The sequence below is a fragment of the Odocoileus virginianus genome, unplaced genomic scaffold, assembly GCF_023699985.2.
Source record: "Odocoileus virginianus isolate 20LAN1187 ecotype Illinois unplaced genomic scaffold, Ovbor_1.2 Unplaced_Contig_7, whole genome shotgun sequence".
NCBI classification, from domain to species: domain Eukaryota; kingdom Metazoa; phylum Chordata; class Mammalia; order Artiodactyla; family Cervidae; genus Odocoileus; species Odocoileus virginianus.
This window is the reverse complement of record NW_027224324.1, coordinates 1,557,063-1,571,734: the sequence shown is the minus strand read 5'-3', so window position 1 is coordinate 1,571,734 and position 14,672 is coordinate 1,557,063. Positions and strand designations below refer to the sequence as shown.

General features: G+C 43.7%; 1 protein-coding gene across 1 annotated transcript in view; it reads right to left on the bottom strand.

Moving 5' to 3' along the window:
• QRFPR (pyroglutamylated RFamide peptide receptor) overlaps positions 1 to 13,508 on the bottom strand; it is a 51,359-nt gene extending 37,851 nt beyond the window's left edge. Inside the window, exon 1 of the mRNA XM_020916551.2 lies at positions 12,830 to 13,508. Within this exon, the coding sequence (XP_020772210.1) occupies positions 12,830 to 13,169 (340 nt within the window). The 5' untranslated portion in view covers positions 13,170 to 13,508. The remainder of the gene's footprint in view (positions 1 to 12,829) is intronic.
• Positions 13,509 to 14,672: the final 1,164 nt, after the last annotated feature.

The following is a 14,672-nucleotide window of genomic DNA, read 5'->3' as shown; positions in this document are numbered from 1 at the left end:
CAACTCCCTGCACCCACCCGTAGCAACGTGACTATGCCACTTCTCTCATCAAGTCACGAGATCTCTATTTCTCCATTCTTTGAATCTGGGCTGGTGCTGTGACACGCTTTATCATAGAAGTGACATCTTCACAACTTCCAGTCCTGGTCTCAAGGAGTCTTCAAGCTTCTGCTCTCACTGTCCTAGAACGTGATGCTTCCACACAAGGAATTCTGGGTTATCCTACTGGATAAGGAAACTTCATGACCAGAGATGACCTGTCTCCACTGAGGTCATCTCAACAGTGAGCCTCCATTAGGCTCCTAGAGGACTGGGGTCTCATGAGTGACCCCAGGTGTGAGCTGTGTGCTCACTCAGTCACATCTGACACTATGACCCCGTGGACTGCAGCCCACCAGGGTCCTCTGTCCATGGGATTTCCCAGGCAAGAATACTGGAGTGGGTTGCCATTTCCTAGTCCAGGGGATCTTCCCCACCCAGGGATCAAACCCAAGTCTCTTGTATCTCCTGCATTGGCAGGAGGATTATTTACCACTAATGCTACCTGGAAAGCCCAGGTGAGACTAGCAAACAACTGCCCAGCTGAGCCAAGCTAAAACTACCAACCCACTGAATCATGAGCAAACAATCAGAGTGTTTGTTAATCCACCAGTGTGAGTAGTTATGCAGAACAGATAACTGATACATAGCACCATCTCTTTGTCCCTTCATTTTCTCCCACGTAAAATGGGGATAATAATAGACCTGCCACATAGAAAGCTCTATATTAAGAGTTTGGTATTCATTTCAGGAATATTCTCTCTTCTCTACAGAGCCGATGAGATTCTAGCATCCAGAATTCCCCGTGCTAAGTTGCTTCACTCGTGCCTGACACTTTGCGACCCTGGGGACTGTAGCCCGCCAGGCTTCTCTGACCATGGGATGCTCTAGGCAAGAATACTGGACTTCAGGGGTGGTAGAGGGGAAGGTTTGCTTTGAGCTTGTAGCACTTGTGAAAATAAAAGCAGTTGGAAAGCGAAAAAAAAAAAAAAAAGAATATTGGAGTGGGCTGCCATGCCCTCCTCCAGAGGATCTTCCTGACCCAGGGATCAAACCTGCGTCTCTTACATCTCCTGCATTGGCAGGTGGGTTCTTTACCACTAGTGTTACCTGGGAAGCCCCAGAACTGCCCAGATCCCAGCAAATCTCACATGCCAGCAAGAGAGAGTAAAGGACAGCAGTCATGAAACTGATGTCATTGCTTCACCATGACCATGACTCTGGTCATGTTCCTATCAAGTTGAGGTGCCTGATGTGCCTTGTCATGCCATCAGCTGGGCAGCAGGGATGTTCACAAGGTAATCAGCAGCACAGATTATAATCAAGGGAGGTTCAGTTGGGGTGGGATGGGGAGGGTGGCACAGAGGAGCTGAGGGACCTTAAGACTCTGTATTATAAGAGGGGGCACGATTCAGTGGGACAGCTTGGCACTGACACGGGCATGGCAACACTGTGCCTGCAGCCTGGAGTGGCCTGGAAAGACGCATGAGTCTTGCATGGAATTACAAAAATCTGTATCAGCCCCAACAAATTTTTTACCACTTAATTCTCCTCTAGGGATATATTAAATATTATTGCTTCTGAGACAAAAGAAATCAAGCACTCTTTTATTTTCTGAATACAAATGATTAGTTTGAATTTTTATAATAGTCTGCATGTAGAAGTGAATATCTTCAAGATTTTAATAACAAAAAACATCAATGGGCCAGATTATTTGTATCCTGTTTTGTATAAATACATTATCATATGTATCTGAGATATTAGTAACAAACATGGTACACACAGCCTTTTAATTCTATCATCCTTATTGGTTATAAAACCATCCTACACACAATGTAGAATGCACCTAACATTTTAAAGAATTTATTGAGGACACTGGTTTATATCATTATATAAATTTCATGTGTACACTATATTTTGACCTCTGTGTACATTACAGTGTCTGTTGGTGTTGCACTCAGTCACTCAGTCGTGTCTGACTCTTTGCGGCCCCATGGACTGTAGCCTGCCAGACTCCTCTGTTCATGGAATTTTCCAGGCAAGAATACTGGAGTGGGTTGCCATTTCCTTCTCCAGGGGTGTTCCTGACCCAGGGATGGAAACCATGTCTCTTGCATCTTCTGCACTGGCAGCTGGACTCCTTCCCACTGAGCCACCTGGGAAGCCCACACAGCAGTGTGCTCACCACCAAAAGCTTAGTTGCCACCCATCACCATGTAGTTGACCCACTTCACCCTCCTCCCTTCTGCTCTGGTAACCACTATCTCTCCTATATATCTATGTGTTTGTTTTTTGTTTGCAGCTGTGAATAATAGTCTGCTTCCTTTCATCAGGTAGCCAGGAAGTGTCAGGTTCTTTAACGTGAGGTCATTTATTCTCGCAGCAGCCCTGTAAGGTGGGCCTAGGTTTTCCCAAGCCTATAGACGAGGAAACTACAGCAAAGAGAAATTAAAGAAATCTTCTAACATTAAATACTGTGTTTGCCAACCTATAATGTTTTCAAATAGCTCAATTTCATAAAGAAAATTTTTTTTTTTAAAATAAACACTTTAAAATAAACACACTAATAAATGTATTAGAAGGCATTTTGAAGTTTTATAGGTGGAAACATGTAAATACTAGCTGCTTCATACTGAAATCCAATGGGAAATCACAAGAACTGGATATACATTAATATTTTTGTTAAAATATAGCATGATGTAAAAACTTTACCTTTGTTGTAGTTTTGGAGGCCACATTGATCACTGTGGCGCAGCATCATCCATTTTTAACTTATTCACTTGGTCTACTAACAGGACCAGATAGAATGCAAAGAAATGCAACTTATAACCTAGTTAATACAGGATAAACAGTGGAACAGAATTAGAAACAAGGTAGTGTGGCTCTAAACTACACGCTCATTTTCACTGCACCAAACTACCTCATCTATTTCTCCCAGGATATGAGAACATGTTATCTTTTAAGGAGACTTCTATTAGTCCTTAATAAAGTTAAACCTTTCTAGAATGAAAAGTAATGTATTTCTCAGAAACCCAGCCATAAGAAGAACAAATTTAGTTTTGCATAGATAGATAAATATAATAAACACTTACTCAAGTACTTCAGAATCAGTCATTACAAGTCTTTAGCTTTAAGACAGGAAAGGAAATAAGTTTAGCTTCTGCGGAATCCTTTTGAGACACTGTTTGAAGGGGAATGGCCAAGATGAAGACCTGTTCACTGACCTTTCAGTAATTCCTTAGCAGGACTTCCCTGGTGGTCCAGTGATTGGGAATCTGCCTTCCACTGCAGGGGATGTGGGTTTGCTCCCTCGTCAAGGAACTAAGATCCCACGTGCTCTGGAGCAACTAAGCCTGTGCGCCAGGACTACTGAGCCTGTGTGCTCTAGAGCCCATGCTCCACAACAAAAGCAAGCCCACGTGCCGCCAAGAAGACCCAGTGCAGCCAAAATTAAACAAATGAGTCTTGTAAGAAACTCCTTAGCAGGAGAAGGCATCTCTCAAGTACTGGGCTGGGGGTGGGGCGAGCAGCTGCGTGGAGGCTGGTCCATCAGTGAGCATGTGAATGTGATGGCAGCAGGAAGAGAGACGGGCGAGGCGAGCGGGCGGAAGCGGACAGAGACGTGCGAGGCGAGCGGGCGGAAGCGGAGAGAGACGTGCGAGGCGAGCGGGCGGAAGCGGACAGAGACGTGCGAGGCGAGCGGGCGGAAGCGGAGAGAGACGTGCGAGGCGAGCGGGCGGAAGTGGAGAGAGACGTGCGAGGCGAGCGGGTGGAAGCGGACAGAGACGTGCGAGGTGAGCGGGCGGAAGCGGACAGGGATGTGAGAGGTAAGCAAACGAGGCTCTTCAAAACTCTGGTTGAGCTTGCTCCCACAGTACCTAGTCCAGAGTTTATGCCTGTGGGAGGGCATCAAAGAAACCAAAGACAGAGGCCTTACGTTTGGGAGCTCATAGTTCCCATTAGCTGGACTCAGTCCAGTAGACACAGGTAGGCAACCCTGTCAAGTGCGTTTATCTGCCTCGCACGTCTTCCTTCAGGACAACATCCTGTCAAGATTTGGGTGTTCCCAAGCAGCAGTGTGGTGGCTAAGAATCCGCCCGTATTCCCACCACAGTTGTTAGGTTGGCTTGTCACACTTTCACAGATTCCGTCAGTAAGATTCTGTCAGACAATTCACAGAAACAAGCGACAGCACGAGATCAACATGGCGTCAGCCCCCTATGTCTCTAGCCCCACAGGAATACCTCAGACCCGAAGGGCCACTGACCAACGGCACAGACAGCGGGCGCTCTGCAGGGAAGGATCCCCCCGCCACAACTTAAAGTACCGCCAAACAGTTTTTACAGACTTACACAAAAGCCCGTAGCTGGACCTTAAGTGGGAACATGGAAGGAAGTCCCGCGTTTAACTAAAACCAAACTAGAGGGATAGATGACAGTCTCCCATGGGACGAATGAAACCACCTCACAGTGGCTACTCACTGGGCTTTTCTCTCTGCTCCAAGAGCCGTCACCAGCGTTCTGCCAAGACTCAGTCAGACAGGGGTTGCTGTGCTGTGCTCAGTTGCTCAGGCACGTCCAACTCTTTGTGACCCCATGGACTGTAGCCGCCTGGCTCCTCTGTCCATACGCTTATGCAGTCCATGGAATTCTCCAGGCCAGAATACTGGAGTGGGTGGCCTTTCCCTTCTCCTGGCAGATCTTCCCAACCCAGGAATCGAACCAGGGTCTCCTGAATTACAGGCGAATTCTTTACCAGCTGAGCTATCAGGGAAGCCAAGAATACTGGAGTGGGTGGCTATTTCCTCCTCCACAGGATCTTCCCAATCTAGGGATCAAACCCATATCTTCTGCGTCTCCTGCAGTGCAGGCGAATTCTTTACCGCTGAGCCATCGGGGAAGCCCCAGATGGGGAGGTTAAGCCTTGCCTTTGTGTCCTCTGTGAAGACCTATGTGCAAGGTCGCCAGGATGCCAGGGTGTAACTGTCTCTGCATCTCCCCACAGTGGTTGTACTCAAGCCAAGTCATTCAGGTAGGGCAGGCCCCGCCCTTCCGTCTCCCCACTGGCATGTGTATATGACTGATCTTTGAGCAGAGGATTTTGAAGAATGGGCCACGATAATTGATTCTATCGGTAAGAGAATGATGCTAAGCTGCCTCAAGACCTCAGAGTATTTTACAGCTACCAGGAAGGATTCTCTCTCATCTTCTGATATAGATAGGATTTTTTTCTCAGGTTTTTTTTTTTTTTTTTTTGAAAATTTTTTATTGTGGTAAAATATCTGTAACATAAAATTTGCAGTTTTAACAGTTTTAAAGTATGCAGTTCAGTGGCATTAATTACTTCACAATGTTGTGCGACTGTCACTACTGTTGCCAAAATGTTTTCATCCTCTCAAACAGAAACCTGTACCTATTAAGCAATAACTCTTTCCCTTTCCTTTCAGCTCCTAATAATGTCTAATGTATTTTCTATCTCTTTGAACTTGCATATTCTAGATAGGTGAATATAGTGCTTCAGCCACTCAGTAGTGTCTGACATTTTGCAACCCTTCGGACTGTAGCCCACCAGCCTCCTCTGTCCATGGAATTTTCCAGGCAAGGATACTGGAGTGGATTGCCATTTCTTTCTCCAGGGGATCTTCCAGACCCAGGGATCGAACCCATGTCTCGGGTCTCCTGCATTGGCAGGTGGGATTCTTTACCACTAAGGCCACCTGGAAAGCCCAGGCAAATATAAATGAAACCATATGATTTATCTTTTGTGTATGGCCTATTTCACTTAGCATAATGCTTATTATCAGAACTTGGCTACTTGGCTCATTATATGTATGTACTATACTTTGTTCATTTATCTTGAGATAGGGCGTATTAAAAAAAAATGAAAGCCTATAGCTCCAGGGACCATCTTACACATACTTGACGAAAAACATCCCAAGAATGAGACCACAATATAGAAGAAAGTGAAGCTGGGCACAGAGGGAGATTGCCAATGCCCTGGAGCCATTGTCGGAGGACCTAGGGCCAACTGTGCCTGAAGCTAATCCTAATCCTGAGCTTTTCAGTTCTGTGGAGATACTCCCCACTTTTCTTGGTTTAAATTGGGTTTCTCTACTTGCAAACAGGAATCCTAGTAAACCAACCACTTGTCAAAGAACATGCTGAGTTATATTCCAGAAAAGCAAATTAAAAGAAGATTCTTTTTATTCTATGTGAACAATAAAGTTTTTCAAACTTTCTCATTTTAAAATCCTTTCCTTATTTTAACTGTAAAATGTTTTTGTCTTAAGTAGAGAGAATATTTTATACAAATCCCATTGCTGTTACTGCCAATCTCACCGTCTGAGAAAATTTAGTGATTTTCTGACCCCTGGCATCTTTCCTTCTTAAAGAGTGCACATAATTGATTCCAGGGAAGATCACCCAGAGGCCAGCCCCATGGCACAATTTTTTTTTATTTTATTTCCAAACTGCTGTTGCTATTGGGCCTCCCTTTGATTTATTTCTTTTATAGTTTAATGAGACTATTCTTCATCAATAGCTTTGATCATCCCTCTGAAAAGATTTTTTAAAGGCCCATAATACCGCTGATTTTACATCAATTTCACCGTATTTAAATTTCCCCTGGGACTCTGAAGTTTCTGAGCTGTTCTAGAACAAATTATTATAATAAATACAAGTGATATTTTCTAACCATTAGTCAATCAATAATAAAACAATAATATAGACCTGAAGAAGTTCAGTCTAATCTCTCTGTTCTGAACTGGCCCAAAGAATTAAGATCTTATCATCAAATAAAATTTTCACAACTTCTTTTAATAACCCACTTCACAATTCATCAGCTCAAAATCTCTAAAAATCCACCTAAATTTGGCATGCTGTGTTCAGTGAGGGCTCTTTCTTTTGCTCCCTTCCTCCCTCTGGTCCTCCTTGCAGTAAAACTGTTCTTTTTCATATGAAATCTTATGCAAAACCCTATCTATTAAAAAGAAAGAAGGGAGTTGTTCTGATGTAGCTTGAGAGCTTTACCTCATCTGTCACAAGTCACCCACCTGCACCAGCCAGCTCGGGGTAAAACAGACTGAAAACCTGGTGTGCTAGTTTAGCATTAGAGTTCTATTCTCCAGATGAGAGAAAACTTCTTCTAACCTTTCTTTGCATAGCTTAGATCCCAACATTTTTTTTTTAATCATTTTTTACTTCTTTTCAAATCCATTGGGAAAGACTCCAAAAAAAGGGCATCAGTATAGATGAAATTGGCTGTGTACAATAAAAGAAGTGCCTCAGAGTTCCATGTTGGAGTAAATTTTATGCAACCTACTTCTGTATTTTCTGAACATTCTGACTCCAACTGCTATTTAAAAAAATATAATAGCTACAGTATATTACACTGGTACATGTGACTGGTATCGTGCTATTTAAGCACTTCACATACATTCTTTCTTTTCACCTTTATAACAGCCCAAGTGTTGGTGCATTTATCCTACATCATTGGTTCTCAACCTTGGTTATAAATTACAATATTTTCTATCAGGACACTTGAAAATCATATACCCAGGGATCACACTGATACTCAGGGACTGATTAAATCAGAATCTCTAGGGGAAAAGAATCCGGCATCATTTTCAAAACTTCCCAGGTGATTCCTATGTTTTTCCAAGACTGAGAGCCACTGCACTAAGAGGAATTCTGATGTTTTACATTTTATCACCCAAGCTGGAAGTCCTCAAGTGTAGACAAGGATATATGCTTCCCTCACTGATGCAGCCATCACCTAGGATATTTTTGGAATTCCTTTTTTTAGAAGAGCTTTTACTCAATTTGCCAACAACCATTAGAAAATCCTTTCCATTGCCCTAAGCAGGATTGCAGGGAGAGCCACAGAGCACTCTGTATACCCGGGGAGACCATCCTTGCCCCTGGCTGTGACTACACCTACAGCAGGATTAAAGTGGGCACAGAGCCCTGCCAGCAAGGGACCACTCCACCCTCTCCCCAAACACTCCCCACCTCACCTTATTAATGCTGAGAGCCATAAAGAAGCCTAAAATTAGAACTGATTTTCTGCCTCCAGTAAAGACCAAAGATCCTGCCTGCCTCAACTAAGGCATGGTGCAGCCAAATAAATAAATAAAATAACCCCTCGGGCCTCAAGTTCACATGTACCTCAGTCACTGTGAAGCCTGTTCTCTTTGACCATCCCTCGCTCCTGGTCCCAATCCAGGCTCATCCCAACTTGACTCAAGCCTCTGCTGCCCAACACTTCCACTGTGCTTTTTCCACTATGCACTCTGGAACCCTGACATCAACAAAATCCTCTGCATTCTCCATCTTTTCTTTGAATGCTTCCTTCCCCTTCTTGCTCTAACTGAAACCTGGCTATTCCACCAGGGCACAGCTTTCTCACCATTTACAATATCCTGATAAACAGAGCGGATACCTAGGAAATGCAGAATACAAGAATGACTCATAGTACTATTAATAATAACTTAGACCCTGGGCAGAGGGACAAAGGAGGGTGAGAGAATGTTAGAGGTTGAGAGTGCCTTCAAATTGAGTGAGGAACTATGGCTTAAGATGATTAGATACTTATTTCAGAGTCATCAGGAAAGTAAGGAACAGTCCTGGCTGTACCCTCAATGCAGAAATGAATGAGGAAAGAAAGACTGCATACTAGGCTTCTGTTGATACACATGCAAAAAAATAAGGGTAAGTGAGAATCATTCAAAGGGAAAGCATAAAGAAAGAGACAGAGACATAAAGGAAACAAAGATAGAAGGAAAAGAGAAGTTTACAGGAAAGCTAGAGAAGAGAGCAAAGTGTCTGATAGCATTACTCAGAAGCTCAATTTATTACACTGAATTTAGCTGGAAAAAAAATTTGAACATGCTCAGTCAGTGAATGTGGAGCAACATGTAGATATTGTAAAGAAAGATAAAAGGAGGAGGAGGAGGAAAGAGACAAAATGAAGAAGAGTAAGCTACAGATAAGGAGAGGTAAATTCCCTGGTCCCAAGAACACAGTGGGCAAGCTCACTGCTGGAGTCTGACCAAATAAATCAGACTAGATCGGAGACAGAACTTTCAAGGCCTTACTGTTAATTGCTATGGTAATAACACAACCCCATCCTTGTATCAGTGATCAAAGAAAAGTTAGGAGCAAATGTTATTTATTATTTTGGGGGGAAGAGAATCCTCACTCCATATGGGACGAAGTTTTGGGGAGTAGTGTGGGAACAAGTCAATTGACAGGTCAAAGACAGTTGATATCAGGATGGTAAGACACAGTATATAAACAGGATTGTACATCAGCTTGCCACAATGCTGGGCAACACCTAGATGCTGAGGATCAGTTGTATCTCATAAATAAACTAAATGTTTATGGATACACTTTGTCTTACTGTCATGGATGTGCCATTACTGGACAAAAGGAAACTTAATACCTCTGCTCAGGGGTATGCTGGAAAACAAGTGTCTGGGTTTTTTTAAAGGACAAATATATAACTAACAATTTCCATGGTTCAAATACTCCTGCTATGACTAGTTTCAAGGCAACAATCTCATGTCCTGCAGGGAGCTGGGGAGAGAGGCATACAGTGGCTCTAAGTCACTACTCCAGAGCAGCAGATGCAACCAGTCTGCACTGGGGCTGGCACAGCGCAGTTTTAAAACTCCCTCAGGAGATTCTTTGTGCAGCCAGGTCCGAGAACCATTACCTAAAGCAGTACCTCTCAAACTTTCACATGTGCATGAATCACTTGATCTTATCAAAGCAGAGGCTTTAATTCAGGAGGTGCTCTTGGTCCTGAGCTAGGGAAAGAGTACACTAAAAGAAGAAACACAAGTCATTCCCACGCTACTGTTCTCAGAAATGTCCGAGAGGCTTTGTAGAGAAGACACAAACTGGAGGTCCATGTTGTTGTCGCTCAGTCACTCAGTCGTGTCAGGCTTTTTGCAATCCCATGGACTTCATCATGCCAGGCTTCACTTTTCTTCACTATTGTCTGGAGTTTGTTCAAACTCATGCCCATTGAGTCAATGATGCCATCCAATCATCTCATCCTCTGTCACCCCCTTCTCCTGCCCTCAATCTTTCCCAGCATCAGGATCTTTTCCAGTGAGTCGGCTCTTCACATCAGGTGATATGTGGCCAAACCCACAGGGAGGTTTGCTTTCACCCAACTGCATTTTATTTTTCAAATCTGAATTAATGCCAACAGCATAAAAATCTGTATTTCTGGATTCTCTGAAATGCCTTCCTTAAATAGTATTCTTGGACTACATCACTTTCTTTTCTGCACACTTTGAAGCCCTGTTCCTAAAATGCACTCCATTCTTCTTTTTCTTCTGGAAACAGTCTGAATTACCCTTCAAGATCCCTGCCTTGATGAAACCTTCCTGACTTTTCCATGCTGCAGGGCTAAATAAATTCTCTCTTACCATACCTACCTTTTGCCCAGCTTAGGTTATTTCCTATTCTCTGAGGCCCATAGAGCCATATGTGGGCTTTAGTCATTTTTGTATTCTCATAGTAAAATGCTTTGCCAATAAAGGGGATCCTCAATAGCTTTATAAATTAAAAAACTGGGAACTGATTTCAACTCTTAAGTTACATTCCCTTTAACTCTCTTTTTGTAATTCATCAGGGGAGTTTTGCCATTATTATCCTATCCTGTGAAGTACAAGTTAATTCTCCTTGTACCACTATCTCCAGTTGGCCTACAAGCTTTCTTTTCCCTTGAACTTCAATTTTGGTGTTGCTTATTCAATTTATAAGAACCTTTATCCTATAAATCTGGTTCCAGATGAACATAGACCATCTCTAAACACTTCTTCATAGAATTAATTCCTTACATATTCATGGAATGATAAATTTTTTCAAAGCACTTTTTATAATACACTTTACCTTCATACTAACTCTGAAATATATGTAAGCAATGTAGTATGCTCTTTCAGCATTTGAAGTTAAAGTGAAATGTTCACCATGAACTAGGAAAACAGAAAGTTCAAAAAAAATCTTTGCAATGCCCACCTAAATCCTCAGGAAGGAAGGTCCACCAGGTACTCTTCCCTAGGCATCACTCTCCAATGATAGGGGCTTAAGATTTGCCCCATTCCACTTCCAAGCTTCTAGAATCCCTAATACTTAACTGAAAAACTGAAGTCCAGATATGTTGAATTAACCTGTGTTATTGCCAAAGTACTAATCCAAGTCTTTTGATTCTCAGTGTAAGAACCCACTTTGCTTAATTTCATTTAACTTTATAAATGCTGCTATCATCATCCAGAAATACAAACATGCTTCACAGATCTGTCTTCACAAACATTTAGAAATGAAAACTCCTGTGCCTTTTTCTCAAAAAAAAAAAAAAAAAAGCTATATGTGATGGTCAAAAGTTTTTCCATTAATTCTGTGGAGTTAGTTACAATGGGCAACTTTAAAATATGCAAGTATAATGATTTAAATCAGAGTGCAAAAAAAAGTCAGTAATCCATAAATCAATTTATGACACTGCATTATGTGTTACTTTTAAGCCAATGCTGTGTACTCATGTTCGATGCATTTGGGGAAATACATACATCGTAGATGAGATGGGAATCAAAGATTTTAGCATCCTGATCCACTACAATAAATTCAGTACAAATTAATGGAAAAAAAAAAGAAAACAACACCAGAGACTTAAATTGAGGATCTCAAGTTGGTACTAGTAGGATGAAATAAACACCCACCATAAGAATAAAAGGGATTAGCTCAGGAATGGGTGGAAATAGCAAGGCTTCTCCCTGTTCTCCCTATATTTCCAACTACTTTCTAAGAATTTTTATGTGGTCACAAGAGTACATTCACCCATGAAAATACAGGTACAACCAATGCTTCCTCCTCAGGGCACTCCATAAGCATTGGTAAGAATACAACCCACTACTATTTAGGATTACAAAACACATGCTCTAGCCGTGTGTCTTTGGAAAGACTGGATCATTTGGGAAGAGTTTGGTGTCTATTTTCCCCACTCAACAATGGTTCCAAATGGTTCTCTTCCATTTCTGCTCTCCTTCTAAGGAAGAGAAATTAATCTCTTCTCTTCCAGGGGCACTATGTTTTCTGTATTCCTTCTCCAAGTATGAGTCGGTTTATGTATTTTTGTTTGTTTTTAAGATGGACTAGATTTTTTTTTTTTTCCTGCTAACACATTAGGTTTGTTTTAAAGTTTTAAGTCCATAAATATACGTGCACTACAAACACCTGTATAGGCAACCTGGGGAGTGAGGCTGGAGATAAGAGGAATGAGTTGTTGGGGCTTTTATTATTTGAAATTTTATCTCACTTTTATTCAAAAAATGGGAAAAAGTTCTGATAATTATGGAAAGTGTGTGTTTGGCGATCAGTTGTGTCCGACTCTTTAAGACCTCGTGGCTCCCCTCCCATGGAATTCTCCAGGCAAGAATATTGAAGTGGGTTGCCTGCCATTCCCTTCTCCAGGGGCTCTTCCCCACCCAGGGAACTATGGAAAAGGAAGCTGAAATAACTGATGTGACTTTCCACCCCACTGCCCTGAGCCTCTCCTAAGTGCTTCCTAACTTGAGTTTCTAAGCGACAGGAAGAAAAACGGTGGAACGGAAACAAAAGCAGCAAAAACTTATTTCCAAGTGAGAGCAGGTAAGGAAGTTCTGAGAAAGGGCGCTGGATTCATTTGGTAGAGAGAAAAAAAAAGTAAAGTCAAAAGCGCAGAGTGTGTGTTGCGGTGGGGGGAAGGCTGGGGATTAGGGGCGAAGGAAAGGGCGCGAACTCACCCCCCAGCCAGTTGTCGGAGATGTTCTGGAGCATAGTGACCGGGATGCAGAAGAAGGCGATGAGCAGGTCGCTGAGCGCCAAGGAGCAGATGAAGATGTTGGTGACGGTGCGCATGGCCTTGCTGCGGGTCACCACGTAGACCACCAGCGCGTTGCCAAAGAGTGCCAGGGCGAAGATGAGCACGCCGGTGAGCACGAAGGCCAGCTTGGCGCGCGCGGGCAGCTCTGGGGTGTAGACGAGCGGCCGCAGCCCGTAGAGCGAGATGAACTGCTGCCGCGTTAGGTTGTGGTCCCGCAGCAGCCGGGAGAACTGCTCCGGAGTGATGTTGAGCGATTGCATGCTGCGTGCGCCCCGAGCGCCCTCCACCTCCGGGGGCACGGACTCCCGCGCGGCGGGGCGCGGGCTCCCGGAGGACCGGCCCGGCGGCCGCCTCCCGCCCCTGGAGGCCTCGGCAGCCTCCGCTCCGCGCTCAGGCACCTCGGGAGGTTCGGGGGGAGGGAAAACAGTGCAGGGCTTTAACTCATAATCAAGAGCCAAAGCAAGGCAGATTAGCCCATTGACCAAAAACGTTCCTAGTTCAAAGTTCGTTTGCTCTTCTCTGAGGCCAGGCGCTGTGGCTGTCCGGAATGCTGGGGCGACAGTCCCCGCGGTGAGGACGCGGCACCGGCTCCCGGGAGCGGCGGAGGGCGGGGCGGGAGTTCGGCTGCGCGCCCCTCACTCGCGGCTTCAGCTCCGGGACCCCGCCTCCGCACCCTCCCGACGGGTGTGGGAAACTCCTAAGGGCTTCCCAGTCGCTGGCGCACAGACCCTGTTTGGTGCCCCAGGTCCTGCGTCTGTGTAAAATTGAGTACCGTGGTTTTCCACAGTCTCACGGTTTCTCCTCTTATGAGATAATAGGGTTACAGCCAGCCAAGACAAAATGAGGTTTATTTTTAATTATTCTCCTGTGTTAAAAAATAATTACAGCTCCTAAGAAATCACACAGATAGTCCAGAGAGGTCTCCTGTAACCTGCACCTGGTTTCTCCAATTGATTACATCTTGTTTAACTATAGTACAATACAAAACCAGGAATTTGATATGTGTGTGATATATTGTGTGTGTAGGCCTGTGTCATTTTATACCAAGTGTAGATGCCTGTAACCACCACCAAAACCAAGATAGAAAACTCTTCTCTCACCACAAAGATTCCCATAAAGCTATTCCGTTATAGCCACACCCAGTACTCCCCCTACCTCTAGCCCCTGCTGATCACTAATTATTCTCCGGCTCTGTGTTTTGGCAGGTTGTATAAACAGGATCATGCAGTATGTAATCTTTTGATACTGATTTTTCCCCCCACTCAGCATAATGTTGTTAAGATTCATCCAAGTTGTTAGGTGTATGGGTAGTTGCATTTTTACTGCTGAGGATATATCACAGTTTAACCAGTCACCCATAATAAGATATTTTGGTTGTTTCTAGTTTGGGGCTATTACGAATAAAGCTGCTAGGATGAGCCAGGTGCAGATTTTTGTGTGAATAAATGACAAAAAGTTTGCTTGTCCAGTCTGGGCTTTCCTGGTGGTTCAAATGATAAAGAATTAGCATGCAATGCAGGAGACCCAGGTTCGATCCCTGGGTCAGGAAGATCACCTGGAGAAGAGAATGGCAACCCACTCCAGTATTCTGGCCTAGAGAATTCCATGGACAGAGGAGCCTGGCAGGCTACACTCCATGGGGTTGCAAAGAGTCACACACAACTGAATGACTAATACTTCTCTTCACTTTGCTTATCCAGTCTATGATTTGTATATTTAGGTTTTTAAGAAATTGCCAAGGAGTACATCAAGGCTGTATATTG